Source organism: Nilaparvata lugens, chromosome 5, assembly GCF_014356525.2.
Source record: "Nilaparvata lugens isolate BPH chromosome 5, ASM1435652v1, whole genome shotgun sequence".
Taxonomy (NCBI): Eukaryota; Metazoa; Arthropoda; class Insecta; order Hemiptera; family Delphacidae; genus Nilaparvata; species Nilaparvata lugens.
This window is the reverse complement of record NC_052508.1, coordinates 20,477,478-20,505,346: the sequence shown is the minus strand read 5'-3', so window position 1 is coordinate 20,505,346 and position 27,869 is coordinate 20,477,478. Positions and strand designations below refer to the sequence as shown.

General features: G+C 34.4%; 1 protein-coding gene across 5 annotated transcripts; it reads right to left on the bottom strand.

Annotated features, from left to right (window-relative positions):
- Positions 1 to 27,869, bottom strand: LOC111043269 (collagen alpha-1(XVIII) chain). Of its 5 annotated transcripts, none has more exons than XM_039427888.1 (21): positions 27,704 to 27,869; positions 26,837 to 26,904; positions 25,922 to 26,059; positions 24,650 to 24,817; positions 23,997 to 24,087; positions 22,877 to 22,965; positions 21,659 to 21,820; positions 19,660 to 19,777; positions 18,675 to 18,743; positions 16,967 to 17,076; positions 15,972 to 16,199; positions 15,180 to 15,275; positions 14,716 to 14,841; positions 13,288 to 13,393; positions 11,504 to 11,616; positions 10,727 to 10,819; positions 9,055 to 9,180; positions 8,446 to 8,460; positions 7,755 to 7,949; positions 2,246 to 2,361; positions 1 to 467 (listed from the first exon to the last, which is right to left on the bottom strand). In XM_039427888.1, the coding sequence occupies exons 2-21, from the start codon at positions 26,837 to 26,839 to the stop codon at positions 221 to 223; spliced, it is 2,409 nt and encodes an 802-aa protein (XP_039283822.1). In that variant the 5' UTR covers positions 26,840 to 26,904; positions 27,704 to 27,869; the 3' UTR covers positions 1 to 220. The 5 variants fall into 5 exon arrangements, with proteins under 5 accessions (XP_039283822.1, XP_039283823.1, XP_039283821.1 ...); XM_039427889.1 differs by having other exon boundaries at positions 25,922 to 26,058; positions 26,845 to 26,904; XM_039427887.1 differs by lacking the exon at positions 8,446 to 8,460 and having other exon boundaries at positions 27,704 to 27,853.

The window sequence follows — 27,869 nt, the reverse complement described above, 5'->3', positions numbered from 1 at the left end:
ACATTCGACATTCATAACTCTTATTCATACAAGTTCGTTAATTAAATTATCGATCACTTACACACGTATGATAGGAAATTACATTTATTTCGAAGAATAATAGTTAAAACTGGTTTGGCAATTTGAATAAGTGTCTATAAAGATTGTTCCAATAGCTTTGTCCATATAGCCACATATCATCTAGAATATTGATGGTGCGCATCCACTAGCTTTCGATTGGTCATACTGGTGCATCTCTCCTCTTCCGTCTGCGCCTCCTGCGCCTGATGGGCTGACTGGTTGCCTCGATGCAGAGGACGGCGAACCTGTTGTTGCAGGAGAACTTGTCCTGCTGTAGCAGGCGTCCGTGGAGGAGGGGGGAGGCCAGCCCGAATCTGTCTGCACTGTCCGAGTCCCACGCATCGCAGTACAAGTCCATCGCTCTCTCTCCCGACTTGTGCGATCCATGCCAAACCAACTTCTGCGGCCTGAAACCAACGTTGTACCATACGTTGTAACGATTGAAACATTCATTAATTACTAGATAAGCGGAGTCATCACTCAGGACACCGAATTGGACTTTCGGACTGGTGAACTGAGAGTGTGATGAGTAAACTAATAACTAAGGGACAGAACGTTTTAAGCTTTCGAGGTACTTTGTGTAAGAGAACTTGATTGAAGTGTTAAGTATGCTCAGGATTGATTGATTGATTGAATCACTCCTCATTATAGGAGAGAGATATTTGATATTTATCCAATAAGTCTTACATTTCCAGGTCTGACAAGACCTATGGCAAACACTTATAAAATTTTAAAAAAATAACAATTCTGAATTTAAATACAAAATACATACCGGTAGTGAAAAATATTAGTGGAAATTAATACAAATGATGAAAATAATGATCTCAAATAATCTTAGATATAGTAAGTAGGGTCCAGGACCCTGAAAACCTGGTGGTGGCAGCGCTACTGGAGAGCATTGTATGCTCGCCACGCACGCCATAACGTATACGTTCATTCGTTCTGCTCACTGTGTTTTTATCAATAACTTATATATATATATACAGTCAATAAAATAGATAAATTATATTGATGTGTTCTATTGATTTTTTTCTCAATTGATGTTTGTATACATTTTTATTATGACATTATTAGTGTCCAAACTTTTACATTCAATTATTGTAATGCTAATGATAATGAAATAATATGTTAGTGGTTCTGTCTATGGTGTCTATGACTTGTGCATGGCTATTGTATTTTCATCATAAAATTGAGTTGAATGAGTTTGACTATTGTATAACTTGTGTGTGATTGAATTGAGAAGACCGAAGAATTGAAGTGTTACCGTACTCAAGTTAATATATCGATTGATTCTTATAAAGGTACCTTTTGGTGATATACATCGATTTTTTATACATCTTAAGGACTCCAGTTATGGAGTATGAGACAAGTCAGGTCAATACTTTTACATAATTTTCAATCAACAGATAAGAAATGGGATAGGAATCTATCACTGGTGCAGCGGGGTAGACCAAACTTACCTATATACGACTCTCCAGAACTTACACACTACCGGTACACATCCAGTGGAAATACAATTTTTTTATATGGAATAGATGCGGCTGTGGGCTGAACCCTTTTTGCCGTTTCCTCCACGTAGTCTACTACCTTATAAAATTCACATTGGTATTCCCGTTGGAAGGGCGACCGCTTAAGTCAACTCCTCTGACTATGATTCATGAGTTTTAAAACCACTTCCCGGTGGTTCGGAACCCACCTAAAACTGTGGGTCCATTCATTTTTCATTATCATCTGCCTGATTACCCACGCACAAACCTAGAACTAATGTGGGAATCAACCTCAGCAAAAAAAAAAAAATGAAAATAAAGCGATTCAGATGAGCACATTGAGAAAATGCATTATTCTACTCCTATAATGTACATTGAGCGCACATCAAAAAAGGAATTATTCCTCTCCTATATAGGAGTAGGGTATAATGCATACTTGCATTTGATGATCATTTGCGATAATGCATATTAATGATCCTTATTATTGTAGGAGTACCGTATCAGAAGTGTAAGAAACTTTGACATTTAATAATTATTTATTCTTGTCAACGTCTTGGTCATTGCAAAAAAATAGGCATTCGGAAGTCATTATTTTAAAAATTCAATATCTCATATTCAAAAATAATAAGGATGTACAAGGAAATATGTGGAAACTACAATTTTGCAGATTGAGAAATAATAACTGTACCAGGACTTACCATGAGAGATCTGTCAGTATATTTTTACCACTAAAGCTGTATATTCTCGGCTGTTGAGAGAAGAATGCGTCATTGCCACTAAATATATCTTTCCATGAGTTGAACAAAACGTCCCCCTGGAAAAAGAGTAATATATTGATACAGTACAGGCTTGTAGTTCATATTCATATCAAACTATTATTATGAGAGCAGGCTGATAGACGTGTTACATTCAATTCGATTCCTTAGGATTATTTTTTTTTCAAATTCGAAGTTTATCAGTTTGGCTGTAGGTAACACCTATAATTTCATAAAATAGCTCTGCAAAATTCGTTCTCTTTATGAATTATATTTAGACTCTCCACTCTAATAAACTTATATTTAATGGCGGAGCATCCTGGCCTTTTAGTAAATGGCTTATTATAGTAAATTATGGATTTTGCTAAAAATTTGGAAAACAATATACCGGAAATGGAAAGGTATTGCACAGTTCTCATTTTTTTGTAATATTTCTATTAAAACTAGTCACTAGGTCTAACCATCCATTTTTTTTCTCTTATTTCTTATCCTAACATATTAATTTTTATTGCTAAACTCTTCCAGTGAAGCCTACAGTTCTAATCTACAATTTCTCTACTTTGAATTCTTTCGCTACATTTATTTAATTTATACAAGGTGCGGCAGAAAGGATGAACGGTTTTCAAAAAAGTAATATGTCGTTACCTATGCATGAAAAAAACATTTATTTACAGAGCAATATTCACATTATTTTACAATTTTAGAAAATTAATGTTTGAAAACAATATCTGACAGGTGACGGCCGTTTTCAGCAATGCACTTTACAAGCCGCTCTCGGAAGTTGGATTGTACTCTTTCTAACATTGCCCTGCCAATTTGTTCGACTTCCTCACGAATTGCTCCCTTTAGTTCTTGAAGTGTACGTGGTTTATGCTGGTAAACACGTGACTTCAGGAAACCCCACAAAAAGTAGTCGCACATGGACAGGTCTGGAGAACGAGGAGGCCAATCAATGTCACCAAACCGAGAAATGATGCGACCACGAAAAACAGCCCGATTTGCTTCCATTGAATTTCTTGCTGTGTGAGCTGTCGCCCCGTCCTGCTGAAACCATACTTGCCGGATAGGAATAAGTTTCCTTCTTAATTCAGGAAGGAATAATTCAGTGAACATCTGTCTGTAACGTTCTGAGGTTACAGTTACAGTGGTCCCGTTTTCGTCTTCAAAAAAGTATGGACCAATACAAAATATGCTCACAGCACACCAAACTGTCACCTGGGACTGTGTAATGGTCTCTCATGCCTCAATTTTGGATTTTCATCTGACCAATAACGATAGTCAGGTGCCCAGCCCCCCCAAGGGCAATGGCGCAAGCCCCCCCACAAAGTGTAATGCCCCCCCCAAAGTATCCCAATTCCCAAACCTTTAGTTTTTTGCATTAGTCAGTGTATGACAATAAAATTCACATCTTACATTCTAATCTTCCAAAGGGCATTATTACCTTTTGTTCTTGTGAGGAATTCTTTCTGTTTTCATAATATTGTAAAAATATATACCATCGTTTCTTATATTTTTTAAAATAGAAATAAGATCTTTTGATATTATTTTTGAGACTAGCAGTGCACCCGTTCTTGTTCGGGAGATAAAAAGTACTACATTACATCAGGAAAAACTACATGGCAAAAATTTTAATAGGATATTAAAGATAAGTAAGGGAGGCTTTGCTTTTTAAATGTAAAGGTTACTTATAAAAAGTTGAATAATAATATCATCGATATTCTTTTATTGCAAAAGAATATTGCATAGCAATTTTGGTGAACATTCATACAATTTTGGAACGATTTTATTCATACAATATAATGTCGGCAAATTTAGGTATTCTAAATCCTATACTATTAAACGAGAAATTTCTGTTTAGAAGTTTTGATGTTTAGATGTTTATATATTTGTATTTCACCGGATCTCGAAAACGGCTCTAACGATTCTCACGAAATCAGAACATATAGTATGTTTATAATATAAAAATTCGATTGCACTAGTTCTCATCCCTGGGGAAACTCGCTGAAGGACATTAAAAGAATTTATTCATCCTTGGAAAAACAGCTGATAATTTCGTCGTCTGTTGATGATGGAAGTGAGTGAGCGAGTGCATGTGTGTGGACTCAGACTCAGTTGAACTTTTGTACCTAATTCAATCAGGTACTTAGTGGCAGTTGTACAAAGCCGGTAAATTTTAATCCTGATTAATTCCAGTAGAACCAATCAGATAAGCTATCTTTTTGAGATGGTCTTCTGTGATTTGGTTCTCGTGAAATTAATCAGGATTAATTTAACATGCTTTTGTGAGAGAAATTTTTGCATTCCTCTGCGAATTAATCTCAATCCACTGTGATTAGATAGAACCTTTCTATATGAACTATGAATATTTATTATAATTTCTTCTTTCTTAATAATTTTTTATGCTTTTGTAGGTACCCCAGAGCGGAGCTCGGTGCCCGATATTTATCATAAATTGGAACAGGTTGTCACTGATGTTGTGTTGTTGGTAGTATTTACTTTTTAACATTACAGGAGTAAATAATAACACAAGTCGAACAAAATGTATCTTCAAATGGTTTGGTTTTTGGAATAAAGATATCATCTGAACAAGTACATTTTGTAAATTCTATCTATTAATACCAATATCGGGGCACCAAGCTTTGCTCGTTATTTATTCATTGATAAACAGAACTCAATTCTTTGAATGATTGGGGAAGGACTAACAGGCACAGCCCAAAACTGTTTCTTCCTCGAATTTTGATTTATTCACTATAAAATTTATAGTTGGAATATTTAATATTCCAAAAAGTAGGTTATGTTTCATAGACTTGAATCAAGTGAAATTTTCAGTCCAATATTTGAAAACATAAAAGTTCTAATTTAGATTGTTTACATACAAATTGAATAACAAAATAACACTCACTAATCAACTGTAAAATAATGATTAACTTTCAATATTATGATATATACCATCTCATGTCAACAAATCAGATTACTGTATTTGATCGAGTCAATTAAAATTTCTAGATTTCTCGCGAGATACGATGAGCTAATTGATTACACAGCTGATCTCCCACACAGGCACACGCATCTTCTGTTATCGACAGACGACGAAATCATCATCTGTTTTTCCAAGGATGAATTATCCTTTTCATGTCCTTCAGGGAGTTTTTTCAGGGATGAGACCTAGTGCAATCGAATTTTGATATCATAAACCTACTATATTCCGAATTTCGTGAAAATCGTTAGAGCCGTTTCCGATATCCGTTGAACATAAATAACCATATAACCAGATAGCCAGATAACCAGATATAAAATATAAAAATACAAACAGATATACAGAAATTGCTCGCTTAATATAACAACGCTTAATATATCGTTGGATAACAACTTATAGTCCAGTCAAATGGTCGTTTTTCAGGAAACAGCCCGAAAGAATTTTTTTCGATGGTTCTATCTGTATTTTGGGGCGCTAAATTCTAATCTGAATTTGCTCACACGCCAGAGGGCGACTTCACCCCCAAAATTTTGGACTTTTTTAAGTTTTCCATTTAATCTCGAGAACCTTGAATTTATCGAGATAAAGCATTCTCTATATAATATTAAAGATAATAAAATTTTATTTCCAATGAATTGACTACGCGCAGGCTACTTTGATGTAAATTTGTGATATTCCCCCATTTTCACAGTCTCGCATATGCAACGTTGCGTATCTTCAGATAAAAATCCAGAAAGTAGTCGAGGTTGTGATGAATTTTCTCTTCTTTTCACTCCCATGTTTCACTCTTTTACTCTGTTTTCAATGCCGTAAAAAGTTACAGCCAATTGAATGATGATCTTTATTTTCTCATTTTTCTTGCGATTTTACTGTTATTAAAGAGTCTCTAAAATGAGTACAATACATGAAAGGTTGCGATTGGTCTTAAATGAGAGAAATTTCATGCTCTATAAGCTGAGTTGCCATAATTGATCTTGCATCACTGTTTATATCGAAGAACTGTCGAGACTGTAGAAATGAGAAAAATATCGAAAGTTTCTTTATTTTTTGAATTAAACGTATCTTACTTCACGATTATATTTTTACAAAAATCATTCATCTCACATAAAAGAGGAGATTCTTTTAGTTTGCGATGTTGTTTATAATTGCATTCCATTTCAGAGACATTAATATCATCATAAAACGCCTTTGAAATTAAAATAATTATTAGATTAAAATGTACATTACAATTTAACTTATCATTGTGCTTTTAAGAAAGTTAGGTTGCAACAGCAAGGAAACTCAAACACAGGACCATTAAAAATTAAAATTAAGCAAAGGAAATCAGAATAATAGTGGATGATGAAGTTATAATTTATTTTTTTCAAAGACTTACCTTCAAACTCATAGGCTTAAAATTACTAAATTCCTGCATACAACATATATTATTAATAATTGTATTTTTTATGCTTTATATTGAGTTACACTTTGCAGAATATAACATTGTAAAGGTGGGAAAAAGTAATAAAATTAACTACATTAGGATATCTCTATTTAATACCTTGATTTTTAGCCATGATTCAAAATGTTGACACATATAAAAAAATCATGCCCCCCCCAAAATGTTGATGGCGCAAATTGCGCCATGCCCCCCCCTTGTGGGCACCCCTGACGATAGTTCTGTTGATTAACGGTACCATTCAAATGAAAATGTCCTTCATCTGTCGTAAACAAAATGATGTTTTCATTTTGGTCAAATATGGCCTCCATTTCTCGAGCAAAATTCAGCCGCTTTACATAATCGCCAGGATTCAATTGTTGAACCATGACCATTTTATAGGGATGAAATCCTAGATCTTTATGTAAAATACGCCTTACTGACCGATCACTGATGTTCAGTTCAGAAGAATGTCTCGTAGCAGATCGATTAAGACTACGGAGTATGGCTTGCCGAACTCTTTCACATTTTGTGGAGTGCGTATAGTGCGATGAGCCCCTGGTGGTCGTTTATTCATTACTGTTCCTACTGAACGAAATGATTTTACCCAACGTAAAATGGTGTTACGAGTGGGTACATTTTCATTTCTGGCAAGATCGAAATGACAACGGAACTCGCGTTGAACTGTAATGATACTCTCATTATTACGCACAAAACTGTCGTGAGTAAACACACGATGTTGCACATTCTACGAATCCATGATGCCGATTAAACAATGACTAGAAAAAATGGTATAATCTACCGAACACATGTTCACTTCAGCTGGCCCAATCCGACTACCCAAATCAGAATACGATCTGTTCTAAAAACATCCACCCTTCTTGCCGCACCCAGTACTTTTTTCACTTCACTAGCACTACACCAACTCGAAGGGCTTTGTTCACTTCACAGTTCTCATGACTTGATTTATTTATTTAATAATTCATTTTCTATTACATGAATATTGTAGCCTACGTAGCTCTCTGATAATAGGCCTACATTGAGGTATTCTATCTTACCTTGATATTCACAACAGGTAACTCTTGGTCGGAAAATTTGACAATGGAGTCCAAATTCTGAACTCTGGAAGACAAGAATGCGCGGAATGTTCCTCGGAGCCCGGCTCTCCTCGCTTGCCTGTAGCAGGCGTAGTCAGCTCCACGCTGTCCCTTTATGTCTCCCGTGTAAGGCTCATTCAGAGCAGCCATGCGCAGCTGTATACAATAGGAAGAATTGTTTGAAAAAGGACATATTTCATGATGAAAACAATTGAGGCTAATCTAACCTTTATCCACTGAAATAGGCTACCTACGGTTATGAAATACGGTTAATAAGTGAATGATTTGCTTCTATGACAACGTTTTCAAAATTAATATTCAATTTCTGTAATCTTTCTGTCTATAAAATCCACTTTCAGCTATAGACCTAGTCATAAATTCTCTACTAGATATTTTTAATACAGTATAATTATATCGTACCGTATTTAAATTCTGGAAGATATACTGTAGTACAATAAAGTACCTAAGTAGCTAACGTACTTGAAGAGAATCTTCAATGACATAATAAATCACAGGTAGAACTGAGATATTGAATACAATAATAAAAATATATGCATAAACAAATTGAAGATTTCACATTGATTCTATTATAATTGCATTGTAAGGAATCAATAATAAGTAAAGTTTTGTAATGATGCTCTTTTTTTCTCACCAGTTTTGGGTTCCACTTTTGATAGCATAGGAACAAAAATTGAGATATGTGAAAAAAATTTCAATGAGAATAATATTATTTTAATGTGTTCTTAATTAAATTTCTATTTGATTTCAATTGAGAAGTAGAATTTCATTTTCAGAGAAGAATTTCTTGAGAAGATTATCATATATTATAAGAATGAAATATTCTAGTTGGAAAAGTTGATTAAATAACAATAGCTTGTCAGTAATGATAGTGAGAGCTCTGAATGCGAAAGTGAACAGACTACCTTAGTAGGTACCTTAGACTAGGCTACCAGTATATTAGAGTTGACTTTAAAAAGTAACTGGTGAAGTAGCATTTTAAGAAAATATTTTAATTTCAATGTCAATGAAAATTTTGTTAAAAAGTGTCATACAATATAATATGTCACATCTCACATCACTAAACATTATAAACCATAATGGAAATTTCGAGGCTCGTAATATTCATAACACCAATTCGCTGCACTGTAATGAGAATTAAAGTAATCAAGAGGAAAAAAACGTTTGAAGGAATTGATAACTGCCGGAGACAGCTTTGAAAAAACCAAACTTTAAAAGTCTTGATCATACATTAAATACTAACCACAGGCCCATCCTTGGCAGGGATAAGTTGATTATTGACTAAATTGGAAGCTTCAAAAGGAGTTGAAGTCATTTCAGTTGTAGTGGTAGGAGGAGGCTCTGTTGTGAGGAGTACCACTGAACCAAGCTGAAAATGAATTTCAATTAGAATTAAGATTCAATTGACACACATAAATTCAAGTAGAATGAATGCAATACCTACCTGCTACTCTAGAAGATGCTACAAGCTCTGTTCTTGGAGATGTTAATTTAAAATATGGAGACGCATTTGAGACAGAGATAGTTGATTCTACCAAACAGTCCAAATAACTATTTTCCGGCAATATGAACTTGAAAGCAGCATGGTTTTTTGAGCTTTGCATAATATTATGCTTTAGAAGATACAGAACAGTTTAGTAGTGGATTAAAACTATAATAATGCATTTCAAGCACTCAAGCAGAGTTGAGATGGTGAATGCATGAGGCCAGATCCATTGGCAAATTACATTTCAATGATTTAGAATACTCTTTGAATCAGGTCCATTTCTCATCTTTAATCAACATCATAATCCCTCTCATCACCCACGTGAGTCGCAGAATTAAAGTCGAATAATCATTTAATCATAGTCGAATATCATTCTTGCAAGTCTATAGGGCCTACTTCGATAAATGTATGGGTGTATATAGACATATAAGCCTGGTTGCTCAGAAACCTGTTGAATTTTAATCATGATTAAATTCCACGAGAACCAATCAGAGAAGGTTTTTCTGAGATGGAGGCTTCTCTGATTGGCTCTCGTTAGTCTCGTTGCATTTAATCGGGATTAAAATTTAACAGACTTCTGTGCAATCGGGAGATAGATAGACTTACAGAAATATACTGCCATCCGTTGTTCACTCTCACCAAGAGCGCCTCCTCTCCAATAATATAAGCCAGAGTTCCAACAGGGCTGACCAATGTCATCTGGAAAATATATCGAAAAAAAGTGTTTACGGTGTAGTAGTTGATAACATTGAATTCACTTTCTCGCTGAAAATAAATATGTCAATAGTGCAAATCAAGCCTTGGATGCATTAATTTGGCTTTGAAGTTGAGTTACATAGTATATAATATTTAAACCTGACAAAATAACTGTTTCAAATCACTAAGTTGGGATAAAAGTTTGGTTGTTTAGTCCAACATAAGGCCTGAAAAAACATTGGTAGATGAGTAACATGAAATAGAAATGATCCACTATAGAAGATGAGGGAAAGCATATGTAACAATGCAGGAGAAAAATTGCTATTATTTGAATAAGTAATATTATTTATGAGGAAGTTTTGGGTAGTAATGAAATATTTTTTACTAGAATTGTGGAGAACAGGTGAACGTTACTTTAATAACAATTCTCATCCAAAACAATACATCCCTTATTCGCTTATACTTTAGAATCCATGGGTCTTAGAACAGCGTCTGGAATGTGATAGCTTCTATATTTAATGAATAATCTAGTAGTATATTCGATAAATAGATGGGATTACGATGAGTGAGGTAGCCTGTTGAATTTTAATCATGATTAAATTCCACGAGAACCAATCAGAGAAGGTTTTTCTGAGATGGAGGCTTCTCTGATTGGCTCTCGTTAGTCTCGTTGCATTTAATCGGGATTAAAATTTAACAGACTTCTGTGCAATCGGGAGATAGATAGACTTACAGAAATATACTGCCATCCGTTGTTCACTCTCACCAAGAGCGCCTCCTCTCCAATAATATAAGCCAGAGTTCCAACAGGGCTGACCAATGTCATCTGGAAAATATCGAAAAAAGTGTTTATAGTAGTTGATAACATTGAATTCACTTTCTTGCTGAAAATAAATAAGTCAATAGTGCAAATCAAGCCTTGGATGCATTTGGCTTTGAAGTTGAGTTACATATATAATTCAAACCTGACAAAATAAAATGTTATGAATCACTAAGTTGGGATAAAAGTTTGGTAGTCCCTGTTTAATATACATAAGGCCTGAAAAAGAATTGTAGATGAGTAAAATGAAATAGAAATGTTCCACTGTGGAAGATGAGGGAAAGTATATGTAACAATGCAGGAGAAAAATTGCTATTATTTGAATAAGTAATATTATATAAGAAAGTTCTGGGCAGTAATGAAAGATTTTTTACTAGAATTGTGGAGAACAGGTGAACGTTACTTTAATAACAATTCTCATCCAAAACAATACATCCCTATTCGCTTATACTTTAGAATCCATGGGTCTTAGAACAGCGTCTGGAATGTGATAGCTTCTATATTTAATGAATAATCTAGTAGTATATTTGATAAATAGATGGGATTACGATGAGTGAGGTAGCCTATTCAATAATGTCATGTAATTAGGCTCCATCATTCACTAAAATATTTGTATTTTCACCAAATCTCAACCTATATCATATCGGCATATCAAGAAAATAAATCACCTGCTAGTAGCCTACACCTTACCTTCAACATATCATCTTGATTTTGAAATGTGACAGCTCCGGGAACTATTCTTGTTGGTTCAGTAGATCCTGGGGTTCCTGGAGGTCCTGGGGGTCCAGCAGGTCCAGGAGGGCCTGTAATTCAGTTTCTCGATCAAGAGGTAATAATCATTTACTGTACAATCAAGAGTTATTTCAAAAGTATCGTATCAGCATGAAGAAAATATAGTATAAGCTACCTATAATTATATATTATGCTATTTTTTCTCTATGGTAGGAATCAGCTACGTAATAATAGTGGCTGGCCAGATAGCCGAGTTGACCAAGGCGTTGCACCTACCTTTTCAGTCTACTAGTGCTAATTGGTCGCGGGTTCGAATCCCGCGCCAAATCCCATCGAATAGGCATGGACGTTTGATTATCTCATAATTATTCACCCTCACACTTCCCATTCCCCACGCACAAGCAAAAAGCTCATGTAGGCGTCATCCGCAATAAAAAAAAATAGAATAAACAGCAACAGCAAACACAGATGGAAAAAACTCTATGACATCCTTCATAGATACGGTAACTTATTGAAGAAACACGCCCAATACTCCCCGTTACGTTGAAAATCCATCAGAATACAACCATGAAATTTAATCATGATTTGGAATGGGTTACTGAGAATACTATTAAAAAAATGACTACCGGTATCCACCTATGCTTATTATTGAAATATATAAAACTGGATTTCTAATAATAAAGAGAAAAGTTGAATACGCGAAAGGAACCTAGAGGAAGGATTTATCATAAACGGTAGAAAAGGTGAATAAAGAGTAGAGCAATGAGAAATGTATACTGATCTGAAATGTCTAGTCTGAGGTTCAGAATTCAAAAGAGTTGAAAAGTAGGGTTGTAATATCATATTTCATATTTGAGTTTAATTAAAATGCCATGGGAAAATTCAGAAAATAGGATTTTATAAATAATGTGATGTCCTTGTTGATTGCTCATGCCTTTTCTGGTAGGCTATGTTCAAATGTTTGAATAATTCATACAAGAGTTACCTATAATATTATAGTAGGAATCCATTGACTCGGAGACAATTCAAAGATCCAGACACTGATACTCTTGTTCTATACTCAACTGAAAATCAATATTCCGTTTATATTATGAAAAAGTTCCTCTTGTATTGACTTTCTTCACGTTCTGCCCAGTGAAAAACTACAGTCCAACAGTAGATAATAGGCTATCAGAATCGACTCTATTACCCCAATAACAATTCCACCAACTATAGGAATATTTTTTGTAGGCCTATGTGTGAGTTGCAAAGTTTTTACCTTGAAAATATTGTTCTAAAAGTGAAGACTACCGTACTCACTTTCTGTGGTGTACTCGAAGTAATCAGAATTCCCCTCAACTGACTCCACTGATGAATGCAGCACCAGAACACAGTAATTGGATGTATTAAGTAGCCTATATTCCATCAACAGTGATTTTTTAATCGAACAAGAAATCTGTATTGTTGAAAACAAGTAAATTATGTAATGAAATGATAATTTTTTTACAATTCTCATTATTGAACCACGATATATATGATGATTCTCTAGATCACAAATAATGTTTTTTGCGTTCGATCTTGAAAATGTGAATAGAACAACATTTGTATTTTTGAGCTTACATACTTAGCTTTGATTTCAGCAAAACTAAGTTGTATATCAAACTAAAAGAAAGTGGAAAGGTACTCCAACAATAATATAATAGTACTATTACTTAGGCCTATGTCCATGTGAGATTTGACAAAGTTGTAGTAGTTGCACTGACCTGGTTTTCCCTGTGAATTTGCACCTATTAGCTTTGGCTGGCCAAATACAGTTCCTGGTGGTCCTGGCTCTCCCTTCTGACCAATAACTGACACTCCCGGAGATCCCTTAAAAAGCAGACGTCAAATCGTAATCGACTTTGAAATTGTAATCGTAAGCAATATAGGTGTATAATATCATAGAGAAGCAATAGCATAAGTAGATATCCCATGGTATAGGGCGTTTATATCGCAACTTTTACTGTTATCTCAAGCTGATAGTCCACGTAGTTCTTTCCTGTGAAACTTTTGATGCTGGTACGTAGTCTCTCATATTGTGCCATTCATACACTCTCACCCGGTCAAAACAGTAAAAGTCGACAATAATCGACAGTAATCGGCTTGATATAACAGTAAATGTTGTGACATAAATGCCCTATATCATGGGATATCTACTTACGCTATTGTTTCTCTATGATAATATATACAATTTCCATCCAAATTTGGGAAAGGAACATTTTTGGACTTTAAGCCCACTTGTTCCTTTCCCAATATCATTCATAGTTGAGAATTATATATTATATCTATCAATGTATGAATAGATGAATAAATGGATAAATGAGTGTAAAATGAATAAATAAATGATGAAGAGTCCAATACACATTCCATATAAAACAAATCCACCGCAACTATTTGACTGCATGTGGCTGGATAAATATTGTTTTGTATTGAGTTTTGGACAAATTATCAATGCTTATTTCAAAGCATAGGATAATTTAAAGAACAAAATTCCTTATCTGATTATGCAGCAAGTGGATAATTTCAATATCCAACCTACTTATTCTATCTTCAAAGTGGAATAATTTCATATTATATGTTCCACAATTATAATGTTGAGAATGAGTGCAGTATCATAAGATTTTCTCAATATCAACTGTGCTGATTTTCCAGCATTAGGCTTCACTGGGTTTCACCAAGGAATAAATCAATCCTCATCCACGGGATAAGGTGATCAGGACTATTAGTATATCACCTGATTCATTTTATAGTTTATCCTGGCTTTGGTGTATCCCGGTGAAATTTATTTCCATTTAGAAGAAAGTGTCAGAGTTGAGTCCTGACTTCAATCATCAGGACTGTACAGGTATAAAACAGAATGTATCCTTCAACGGGAGGAATAATAAAATCGTCTAGTAGTTGGAAATTCATGGATCAAACAATGATATTATCATTTATTCGTGTTATTCTTACAAAAGAATTATTTTTTTAGCTTCGACTGATTCTCCATCATCTCGAAACAAAATCACAGGTGGGCTTATCAATAAGATACCTACTTTCGACAATTTATTGTATATTCTAGCATCATAGATAGGTATAAGATATCATATTGATTATTTTATGATAAATCAAATACATTTTCCAATAAACATAAATATAATGTGATACCGTACCTGAGGTCCTGAGGGACCAGGAGCACCAGGTGGACCAGGAGGTCCAGGAACAGGAACAAATTTCACTCCGTCTTCATTGGTGTTGATAATTACAGGAACTCCAGGTTCTCCTTTCTCTCCCTTTATCTGCAAAATATATAGATGTTTCAAAATATTAGAAGTGAATTCAAATCATAGATCCTGAATTAATATTCATTCACTTGAAAAATTCAGGATAATCCATAATATTTCATTTTATAAAATAGTAATTTAATTTCTCACGATCATGGTTAATCATGTTAGTGTAAGGTTATTGTTCCAATGAGAAAACCGAAATTCTTTCTGAGTATAGTTGTTAAGGTGATATTGTGATAGTTATCCAAACTCAATAAAAATACTAGATATGAATGAGTGAGTGATTGGACAATATCTAGTCTTTTCATTCAGGATAGAAATGGAAGATTTAAATTCAGTTCAGGACTCACAAGGACGGTTTCTCCCAGTGTAGTCTTTATTATGCCTGGTTCTCCTTTTTGACCCTTGGCACCAGCTGTGCCAACACCCGACCTACCAGGAAATCCCTGAAAAATACAAATTCAAATTTTATCTTTCACTGAGAGATATATTAAAATTACTGTATTGATAAAGATAGAATAAGAAATACAGTATAAGAGAAATATAGAAAATCATTTTTCTCCCTTAAAACGGATAATGGAAAGTAGACTAAAATATTTTTCGCATTTTAATTCTTGAAATATATAGGCATTTCATCAGTAGTCTATTTTATCTGTAAATTAACTCAATTATAGAACAATAAATTGCCAGTTCTATAAGTAAATTATTTAATTTTCAAATAAATAATTCTTTATTTTAATAAGCGTTCTTAAAATTGGATGAGAAAACAATAATTTATGAACTTTAGCAATAGCACATGTTTATATTATCTGGAAGCATAAAAAAACTAGGCTATATAGGTACCTATAGCTTCTATATGGATATTAAAGTAACTCCATGCTGGAAGGTGAAAGCAATAGCCAAATATAAGATTTTATTTACAACTACATAATATAATAATGGCTACAAGTCTTATGAAGTACCGGTAGGTTACAAATTGAGTATACTGATTTTTTATTAATTTGAACGATTGACTTTGATAAAGCCAAAAGTTGTTTGATTGTGAACTACCATTATTGAAAAAAGCAAACAATAGCATTTGGATATGGATCTCCACAAGCAATACAGTAGGTATTTTAATAGTGAAGGCAGATTGAACTCACAGGCAGTCCTATCTCTCCCACGGGACCTGGCTTCCCGGGAGGTCCTGGTAATCCTGGCTTGCCTCTTTTGCCCCGCAATCCCCGGTCTCCCTTCTCGCCTTTTGAACTAGAAACGGATGCCGGACTGCCTGGGGGACCCGGCTCCCCTTTTATGCCTGCTGGACCCATTGGGCCGAGCTCTCCCGGAAGACCTCTTTCACCGGGCGACCCAACAGAACCTGGTAAACCCTGTAAAAAATAAAATTTGAAATTGAGAAATGTCAGATGCCCAGGTAGATATTCAGGTAGCATTAATATAGAACGGAGTCGTACCTACATCTATACTCTACAAGTTGAGAAGTACCATTACAAGTTGTAACTTTAGCAATGGATCGCGTATTCATGTACCATTACTTTAATATAATTACAAAGTTGAGAAGTTGAGAAGTACCATAGTTGGATATTAGAATGAGGTTTTTCAAACGCCACAAAATCAGAAGCAGTTATATCAGAGCAAAGTCTTAACTTACAACTCTTTCATTTTACCAGTTTCATTGGGTAAGGATTTACATGCTGAAATGAATTAGACACCTTTACCTTTCATTCTTGTCATTATTGTAAATGATGTGGCACAGAGTTTGAAACAGAGATAATTATATAGGTAGTTTGAGAGTTAAAATCATTATACAGATCGAGTTCGTTGGCCAACGAAATTGACTCACTCCTTCGATATTTTTGAGGATATAGCAGGATAGCTGTGAAAGAGCATGGGAAACAATGGTAATGACTTATCATCTATAATGGCAGAACATTTTCCAAAGATCATGGCCTGCTTCCACATACGAGATTTGTTTCAGCTATGGAATCGAAAAATGAAAATCTATGCAGTTTCGTAACTAGGACATTCAGTGGTAATATAGTAGATATAATAGTAAAAGCTAGTATTTCTATTATTTCATCATTAAATATCATAAGATGTTCAAATTTACTTTTGATAATATAATATTATTTCTTACTGTTAGTCCTTGGGGTCCAGGCGCACCAATACTGCCAACATCTCCCTTCTCCCCTTTATCACCTTTGTCACCCTTATCACCTTTAACTCTCTCTTCACTGCCTGTCTTCCCTTCAACAAAAATCATTCAAATTCAATTACTACAAACTTTCAACTTCTGTGAATATCAGTGTTGTATACAGGAGGGGGGGTTAAATGGGGATGTATCCCCTCCACCACCAAAATAAGACCTGATTTTTCTTGAATGGTCAGATCAACCACTGATTATTGGAGTTGAATCACAAGAATTAGATTCGAATGTATATATTTTCTTGCTGTTGTATAATCCGAAAAAATATAAGATTTGAGAGAATAGCACAATGTTAATTTTATTATTATGAATGGGCTAGATAATAGTGGGTGGTCTCTAGTGCGTATTAGTGCATATGCACTGCGTATAGGGACTAATATACCAGCAGAAAACTACGACTAGGCTATACAGAAAGCTACAGTAAGTCAATTTAGTACTTTTTACTATCAATTTTTTCTTTGTTGAATAAGAAAATTATCATGGAAAATCATATAGGTCACTTATATTACTTCAGTCGATATAGTTAATTTAGTGGTTGAAAGTGCATGTGGTTAAGTGGAATATAGTAGTGCATATGATTGAAACGTGTGACAGCCTTTATACAGGACCCGGCATAAAAACCTGACGATTTTTGAGGGATGATAACTAGAGTGTGCTTCGTACAATTGAATCATACAATATATCAAATTAAAGATCAAATTTTGCAATTTATAGTGAATTACATAGATCACTCACAAAGTTTTTTAATTGTAGATTATGTCATCCAAATGATTTCCGTTACTTTTCACACACTCACTTAACCTAATTCTAAAATTTGCCATTGCTCGCTCAGCAATCATCACTCGTGGAATTGCTTCAATTTCTCGTTGAATTACATCTTCCTTTAGTTCTGTGGGTTATTGGCTGCTCAATAACGGTAATTTTGTTTATTCACAAATCCCGAAAAATGAAAATGTTCCTCGTCACTTGAAAGAATAACGGAATCCTGGTCATTTTCAAGAATGAATTCGCAAGCGGCTTTGCAATGTGCCTAATAATTTGCAATAAGTTGTTGCACTAACAATATCTTATACGGATGGAATTCAGGTCGGAATGAAGAATTCGTCGTACACTTCGATAAGAAATGGCTAGCGCAACAGCATGTTTCGCTGCTGAACGTTGTGGAGACCGTCTAACAGCTACTCAGGCGTTTTTCAGGCGTTCTCACGGTTCGTTTTCGTCCTGTTGGTTTCGTTTTAAAGCGGACAACGTGATCCTGAAATTCTTTACTCACAACAAGATCGTATTCCTACTGGAAACAGGCGCGTGTCGATTTAAATTATTGAAATGTCTGCGACATAAACGCTGTGTTAAAATAACTTAGTCATTATTTTAAAAATAAGCTTGAATCACAATCGCTTGATGTTCACTTGACCACGACATACTGGCTACTGAAATGGCAAGAATAGACCTGTCGATGTACAATATTACCACAAAATCATCATATTAATATGCCGGTCTCTGTATAAATAGTAGTTCGCATACCATTAAAATAATGTGGTATTACATTTTTTATAAACCTCCCGCTACTAAACGCACAATATAATTTTCATTCCAAGCACTTACAATTAAATTCATAAGCTGCCTGTTGGGGACTCACCTGTAGCGGAGCCCAAGTTGGGTATTGCGTTTCCTGGGGGACCTGGGGGGCCAGCAGGACCAGCATCACCTATGATAAAATCAAATATTTGTAAATATTATATTTTTATATTAGGCCTATAGGTCTAATATCATAGAAAAACAATCTACATATTTATTCTATCATTAAACATATTCATAATCATATATAAACATTATTATGGAGAGGGCTCAAATTAATATTATTATTTATTATTTTATTGATTTATGGATACAAAATTATTATTTAAAATAATTTGGGAAGGATCAACAGGCACAGCCCAAAACTGTTCCTCCCCCGAATTTTGATTCATTAAAATAGTCCAGAAAATAGGTTATGTTTTCTTCACTTTATAAAATTTTGTCTAATTTTATCACCAAACACTTGAAACAATTAATTTTGAATTTAGAAAGTTAAGATCCGAATTGATAACAAAATTCCTTCTACTTAGCACTCAAAACTGTAAAATAAATATCAATTTATATTAATATCTTAGTAAGCTGATGAAATCATTTTATCATGATAGTTCATGAAGTTCCAAATAGTATTATCAAATATAATTTTTCATCTACTAGCTTTGTAAGAGAATTTGAATTTTCACACAAAGAATAAACTAGTAAATTTAAAAGAGTTCTGATCGTTTCAAGTGTCGGTACCTATAAGTACTTTCCAAGGATATGTGGCGAATCATCTGATTGCCACCTGTGATGTTTTCAACTAGCATAGTTTGTTTATCACTTGTAACAGTTTTATTTTTCATATTTATCAAAAGTTCAATTTGTCATTCAACATTAAAATCAATTCACCATTCATTTAGTTCCATTCAATCAATTTCAACATAGGAATCATCAATTCAAATTCCTATAGATATTATTACCTTGAATTGTTTAAGATACTTCCTAAACTAAATAACTATAACAGCAATTAGGAAATGATATTTTGATTTTGGTTTATTCTCTATTCTCACCTTTTTGACCTTTCTCACCATCTCTACCATTTTCTCCTGGAGCTCCATCCTTTCCGTCTGCACCCTTACTTCCTGGATCTCCTCTCAGTCCTGGAAGGCCTAGATCCCCTCTGTCACCCTGGAAAGTAATAATTATTGAATTATATTGAGCTTCATAAAAATCAAACGATAGAAATATATTGAAGCTCACCATGATAGAGCAGAATTTTCTCTCAGAAGAAACTTTCGAGACTTTCATTTAATTATGAATTTACAAGGATTATATGTTCAAATATTTTATAATTTCTTTGTTATATTCAACTACGGTACATACCTTGTTCCTGCCCAACATTAAAGAGGATTGGAAGAAGAGGATCTTCGCTACCACCTTACTGTTTGACTTCGTAGCACGTCATGATTATTGAAAATTTTATATAGAGGTTCCATTTCTTGGTCATTGGATGGAGAGAAAATAATTTCCAATATCAAGAAATAAGTGTTGATGCTCAGATTTCTTTTACAAGCTCGGACATGTTTCACAAGGAAAGGATTCGATTGTTCTCTTCATTACAAGATAGTTTCATGCATAATAATTGTATATACAGAAGGTATCATTAGTTACCGGTATCGAAAAGAATAACTATTTTACAATAGAGAAAGGTTCATTCAAAGAATGAATATTGCGAGTTTCTGTCGAAGATAATATCAATCATACTCAATAGAGTAGAAGAAAATTTAATATTACAATGATGTACTAATTGGAAGAATTCAGTCAAGAATAAACCAAACATAGAATTGTGAGAGAGGAAGTGAATGTGGGTGTGAAAATTCATGGTGAAAAAATATTCATGCTGAGGTGACATAGCAATTAAGTCAGAAAATGGAGAGAATATGAAAAGAATATTGTGCATAGCAAATGAAATTATGGAAAAAGAATACAGCATGAGAATGAACGCACTCTAAACAAAAATACTAGTCTGTAGCAGAAACAGAGAGAATAGTAGGCTACAGTAATAAAGCTGAGGAAAAAGACATAAAATAAGTAAAGGAGTTCAGCTATCTCGGAAGCAAGATCACATATGATTATGATGGAAGAAGTAGTAGAGACATAGCTAGCAGGATTCATCAAGCGAATAATGCTTTCAATAATAAAAAGAGGGCATTGACTGCAAGAACATTGAGTCTAGAGGTGAGAAAACGGTTGCTCAAAACGTATATATGTATGGAGCACTGCAGCCTATGGAAGTGAAACTTGGTCGATGAGTGTGAAAAAAGAGAGAAGAATTTTTGCTTTTGAGACATAGTGCCACAGAAGAATGCTGAGGATCAGTTGGAGAGAGAAGGTAACGAATGAAGTGGTGCTTCAAAGATTTGGAGAGAGAGAGGTAGTCTACTGAAAGAAATATAAAAAGGAAAAGAGCAAAACTAGTAGGTCATATTCTTCGACATGATATACTAACAAAAATAATAGTGGAGGGAATGACTGAGGGAAGGAATGCGCGAGGAAGACCAAGACTGGAGTACATGGAAGAGCTAAAGAAGGTTCTAGGATATGCCAACTACAGAGACCTCAAAAGGATTGCGGATGACAGAGAGGCATGGAGCCCAACGGCCAACCAGCCCAACGGCTATTTACTAAGGAGGAAAGAATTGTAAATATGAATATGAAATTAGCAACTACTGAAATTTTTTATATTGTACACCTCACAGCTCTGGAGAGATGATTAAGCCTTGACACCCCTTCAATGAGAAAATCATTGGTAATTATATAACTGAATCATTGATACAATCATGCAAACTTTGGTATCGTCAGTCATAAGTGTTTGAGAATCAACAGGTTTACATTGGCATTGTTTCGATCGACACTTTCCCAGTTTTCATAGAATCTCCAAAAACAATACGATTGTTTTTTATCCTTTCAAGTTATATGCTTGAAGATAGGGAGTACAGCGATTATTAGTCATTGGAGTTGTACGAATGTTCAATAGTTGTTTCTCTAAGCTATTTTAAATAGGATTACCCGCTCTCCTTTTTCTCCTGCAAGACCTGTATCACCCTTGTCGCCCTTCTCTCCAGGTGACCCCCGTTCGCCAGGGAGTCCGGGTGTTCCATCATGACCAGCCTCTCCTTTCTGACCTGGCGCTCCGGCCCTCATTAACTTCTCATCCACTTGACTGAGTCCCTGTTCACAAAAACATATAACTTGACAATGTTATCAATATCGATTTCCTTCATACTGTTTTGATACCGCATCAACATTAACTTTGACATTTGACGGATATTGAATATATGTACTTGTTGAAGGATATTCTACAATTTACGTAATACATAGATTTTTCCTATATTCTGAAAGTACTTCGTCTGTAGCCTCTCAGAGAAAGTGAAATTATAGGTCCAATATAAAAAGTAAATAGATAGATCTACTATCAACGTACGTTCAACCTTGAAAGTTATAAATATACAGACAAAAAATGATTCATGAAATGATATAAAATTAGGGTAGGTACAGTGTTATTCATTTCAGAGAGTCACGTTTATCGATAAGTTACTCACTATATGACCTGTCTGATTGTTGTAATATCTCCCTCTCTTGCTTTTGTTCATTGCCTGTATGATAACTTGTTTTGTTTCATCTTATACATTTTTGTGTATATTGAACTCACTGCTGGAGAGCAAATTTCACTTTTACCAGCAGTGCTATTCCTTTGTTATCATGGATACCAATAAATGATTGTACTAATCGTAGAATATGTATTTTATGGCAAACATTTTCAATTCATTCAAATTAATATGCAATTGATCAGTAATAGCAGGCTATCAATTCATATTCTATGTGTGAAAAGATAAAAGAAATGTTTTCCACTGGAAACTACAGTTAGGTTCAAGTTAATTCTCATTATTATTATTTTGCATGTTTGAGTGGCAGCTTCCAGAATTTTGCTAAGGGCCAAATCAGAAGAGAATCGCTCAGCTAAACCTAAAGGTGTCGCTTCAGTAACATTCATGGCCTCATATATCGCGAGAGATTATGCCTTCGTCAAAACAATGACATCATTGAGTAACTGAATCACCAAAATACAATATTATATAGGCCCAATAATCCTTAGTAATATTATTGTTAAGCTAATCAGCCTAAATATCTGTGCTGCATCTATTTAAGGAGCTGATGAAAGATGACTGTTTCTATTGTAGTATGAAGTAAGAGGTGAAGAAGTTATTGCATACTTGACAAACTTGCCTCCAAAGCACTAGATGAGATTGTTCCCGGGGGTCCAGGGGGTCCGGCCGGCCCTGGCTCTCCTGGTGTGCCATCTATTCCTGGTTCACCTGCAGCAATGCAAAAAGCCCGAGTAGTATAAGACATTTACATCAATTTATTCCATTTATCGGATGAAATCACTCTATTAGCAATAGTAATAGTAGGTATTGCTATTAGGCCTGTATAATATTTTAAATAGTATAGCCTATTTGAAACCTGTAACATACTTTGAACACTGCATTAATATATATTGTAGAATTCTTCCATGATGTGATAAGAACACAGTATTATAATTATCTTGTCTCTTCTACAAAAACATTTAACTCTTACAGAAACCAGAATTCTGATACTAAAAAATACTCATGGCATCATCTTCAGTCTTAGTACAAGCTTAACTGACCATGTGACCATGAGCAGATGAGCGCATCGAAACCCTGGTTTGTGAAAATGAATCAACTCGAAGAGACAGCACAATTGTGTTCTTTCAAAATATTTGAAAATATCTAAATCACTTCATGACCAGGGGTAGGCTACCCACACACCTAAAGCTAAATGACGAAACCTCCCTGAATATTAAACATTTTACAACCCGTGTCCCATAAATTAGGCTCCCTATGCAAAAAAGGTTATTTAGACACTGTTTTTTTTTAATAATCCTGACCTTTTTAAGACCCCTCATGCCCACAAGAATTTTGCCCCCCCCCCCAAGAATTTAAAGGACACAGTCTTAAACAGGCCCCCCTGTCGGTTCCCTATTACATAATTTTTGAATTAATATTATGATGAATATTGATGATTTATTGTCTTGAAAATTGATCCTTTCCAAGTACCGTATCCTATAAATTTCAATCGTTTAGTCTGCACACTCTATACTTCGCAGTGATTATATTTGTTACCCAGTATTGAAGATAATATTATACCTAGTATCGGATAATGACTAACTTAATGTTCAGGCGAAATATTAAACGAAATGTCCTACTCATCCTATAAGTGAGGAATGTAAGTAAACAGGTCTCACTTTTTTAAGCGTGATAACAGTAGTATTGAAATCGACTTTTGAAAACACTGAAAATGAATGAGCTAAAATAAACTTACAAACCTTTCGATCCCTTCAAACATTTGATTCCAGATTCTCCTTCTAGTGTTGTCGTATCACACTTGATCAAATCTCCTGGTAGGCCTGGAAATCCCTGAGAAATTATTTGAAAATATAAAATAAACACAGTTTACAGGTTTTATACAAAAATACGCAATTGAAAATGCTATAAACTCATTTTCTCATCAAATTTAGTAATCATTCAATTGCCTTGGAAATTCTGAATACTGCAACGCTGTGAATATCTAATGTGCTCGGAAAATAGTTGTAAATCATCTGAAGAAAGTTGTACTTCAAAGGAAGACTATAGAAGCTGAAGGACTATAAGCTTGTACCAAACATAGCATTTTTCATAGTAGGTACCGTAAATAGAAAAGTTAATGGAGAAAAGATTTCAATAAATACGGTAATGATTTTCCTACCAAGTTCACAATATAGGCTATTAATTTCAGACATTATTTCTTTGCAATAATTCTCTGAGGCACACAAAACCCGTACCAGGAAAAATTCTGGTCTTGAAAGAAGTATTGTTCAAATAGGTTAAAGTGGAGTAAGCACACTTTTCAATCACATACACATTGAGAAGTGAGAACTGAGAACCGGTTACTCAAGATATCTCCAGTGTGGGAAAATATTGATATATCAATCATACTTACAACTGGTTTTGAACTATCTATTCCAATGAAACTTTGCAATACGGATTTCAGTTGTGGTGAATCATTGCTCTTCAGCATTTCAGCCAAATCACATGAACAGACTCCTGGTGGACCTGCAGGACCTCGGAGATCCGGCTTGGATCTTGCTGTTTCCGGTACTCGAATGTACTAAAAACGAATTATAATTGAAACTCAATTACGATATAATATAGGTAGCTTACATAACACGTTGATTATCATACTGAAAATATAATTATTGGACAGAAATATTAGTAGACACTGATGTATTCTAGACTGGAATATTGTAGATACTTGAGTATTCTAATTTATATTACTATTATCATTAGTTAGATCATTAGGCCTATATAAGGGCTTAGACCAGGAAGTGGTTCATTGTATTACTCTCATTGCCCAAAGTGTTCAATCTCTCTCTTGAAACGTCGGAGCATGAATTTAATCAAAGGAGTTATTCCTTTAAATAATCATCACAAGGCGATCAGTGGAAAAGAAAGAGTGTGAAACAATAAATATGCAATAAAATAATGATGGTATAGCTTTGGACTAAGATATAATATGTGTGCATATCAGAGCAATTTCTCATAGCTCATCTCAATTCATTTTACATGAAAAATAGGGTAGTATTTTTTCATCTAAAAGTTTCTAGCTTGCAGGTCTGGGCTGAGAATTGGACTCAAATATTGATAAAGCCAAGATACATAACCTACACTTTTTGATCAATTCAATGAAAATTATTTGAGAAAGGAACAGTTTTGGGCTGAGCTTATTTTATTCCTTTCCCAATAATCTATGTTATTTGTGTTACATTCAATACATGGATGAACGAATGAAAGAATAAAATGGTAATCTTTTTATCAACTTCCTCATTGAATTAATATACTTGATATACCATTGTCATTTTTCATCTATTCTTTGAACCCATTCCAATTCTTAGAAAAGGTCATGGATAGTTGATTTGTTTTTTGGTTACATAATTATCACCAAAAACAGGTTACTCCAGCAAGCTTACCTATTCGATCAATTCTGTGCGTGTGCAAGTAATGGACAATATTGTGAATATAACCGAATCCATAGAATTGTAAAGAAGAGAGAAAAACATAACAGATTAAATTGGAGCATGATTACAATATGAACAGGCTTCTATATACAATACATATTAATAAACTTCTATATTAATCAACTCTTCTATATACAGTAGTAGGTATCGTTCGAGAGCGATTCCCGGATTTTTTTGAAATCAATAAGTCCAACTACCTGTTCATCGTCTCCAGATCCCTCCTCTCCCGTCAAAGTGACTGCTTCTGTTCCCTCTCCACCCAGAATGTAAGAGCCAGGAGGTCCTGGGGGACCTGGGGGACCCGGCGGACCTCTGAGTGGTTCTCCTTTGAGCCCCTAAAAGCCAAAAACACACCTTTTTAGTTTCAGAAAATGATAGGTGACCACTACTGGCTTGGAAAAAGTTCTTTCGCAATCGTCGATACAATTTTGTGATTCTATCACTCAGACCTCAGGTTTCATCCAGGCTATAATACAAGTACTATATATCTAGAGTATAGTAGTAGATTCACTGACTTTTTTTCCATACACTTATATTAGGGCAGCAAAATGCATCTACTTACTCACAGATATGAGCAGCTCAGTAAGCTAAGCCCAATTGCTGGAGCTGAGAACCAACCAAGCAGAAGATATTAAACAGTGTCGTGTGTCTCCAGTATGGATATGATATGATAGCATACCTATGTAGATTCATTGACTCTAAATAGCATACGGTAATACTGTGATACAGCATTAAAAGTAGGCATAAAAGTACGGTGCAGTAGCATAAAGTTACTTTTACGGTGCATTTACTTTAATATATAGTTTCAATTTCACTCATACGAAACATTTTTGAAGTAGGCTACTTCTTGAGCTGTTTCTAGTTCCTGGTACAGTAATAGAATTCTTAATGATCATTAATTTTGATTGCAGCTTGAATTGGAAATTTGATTGAATTGACAGTTTCTCATGATTGCAACAACGAATACTTCGATAAAAACATACTGTCAGTTGGATAAACTTTTGGCCTGATCCAATTCCTAATGAGTCAAAGTTTAAAATATCTAAGAGTTTCTTCTAAGTTTAAAACAGATTCAACTTAAATCTATAAAAGTAGGATCGTAGTATTCTCACCATGGAACCCTTTTCACCTTTTTCACCTTTCTCTCCTCTTGGACCGTCAAGTTTGCTAGAAAGTGGATCTGAAATTGAAACGATAATGTGATTAACAATTTTTTTCAAAAAAATTGAATAATATAGTGACGTGATAATATAATACTATATTAGGTGACGACTGCAGTCATGAATGCTGTATCATCATAATTATCATCTAATTTCTTTCTATTATATCAGATTAATTATTAAATTATTTCAATAAATTAGAAAGTTTAACTGAGATCGCAAACAAATTGCTTTGAGTGAACAGAGATTATTTAAATAATATTCAAGGGGAGAGATTGAATTGCTTTTAAGATTGAACATAAGTTGTACATCACACTAATGATTCTATTATTTACTGCTGGAAATCATTGATAATACAACAATCAATGTTGATAATACCTCAATCATAGATAATACAACATTATTTGATTCAATATTAAATTTCAAATCAATATCATAAATTATCAATGTGGGATTTTGTAGCACTTTTATTATCATCAATTCCAAATTATCTAGGAGAAAAATTTAAATTCTGGCTTTTAGAGAGAGCTTATTATTTGATTACCTTATCTCAGAGTTTGTTGTTTAAAATCATCATTGTTTTCTTCAAATTTGAGCAGAACATTTTTGCAAACAGACCGATTAACACACCAATTATATCACAAAAGAAATATATGGAGCACAACAGGTTATCAGTTTAAGATGTTGTTCTACAGAGAGAGTACCTGTTTCTTATTGAACTTGATCGGTATTAAGGCTCCTGTTTTATAACACTAAATAGTTATTGTTAGTAATATAGTTATATAACACTAAACTGTTATTGAGGAAAATGAGAGTAACCTTCAGCGCAATATTTCTCGTCGGACTTATCAGGGCAGTTATAGTGGCCATCGCATCTCAGTTTGGCAGGGATGCAGTTTGTGCCATCAGCGCAGATGAACGGGTGATTCTCATTCTCACAGCCTGTAACTGAGATCGCAAACAAATTGCTTTGAGTGAACAGAGA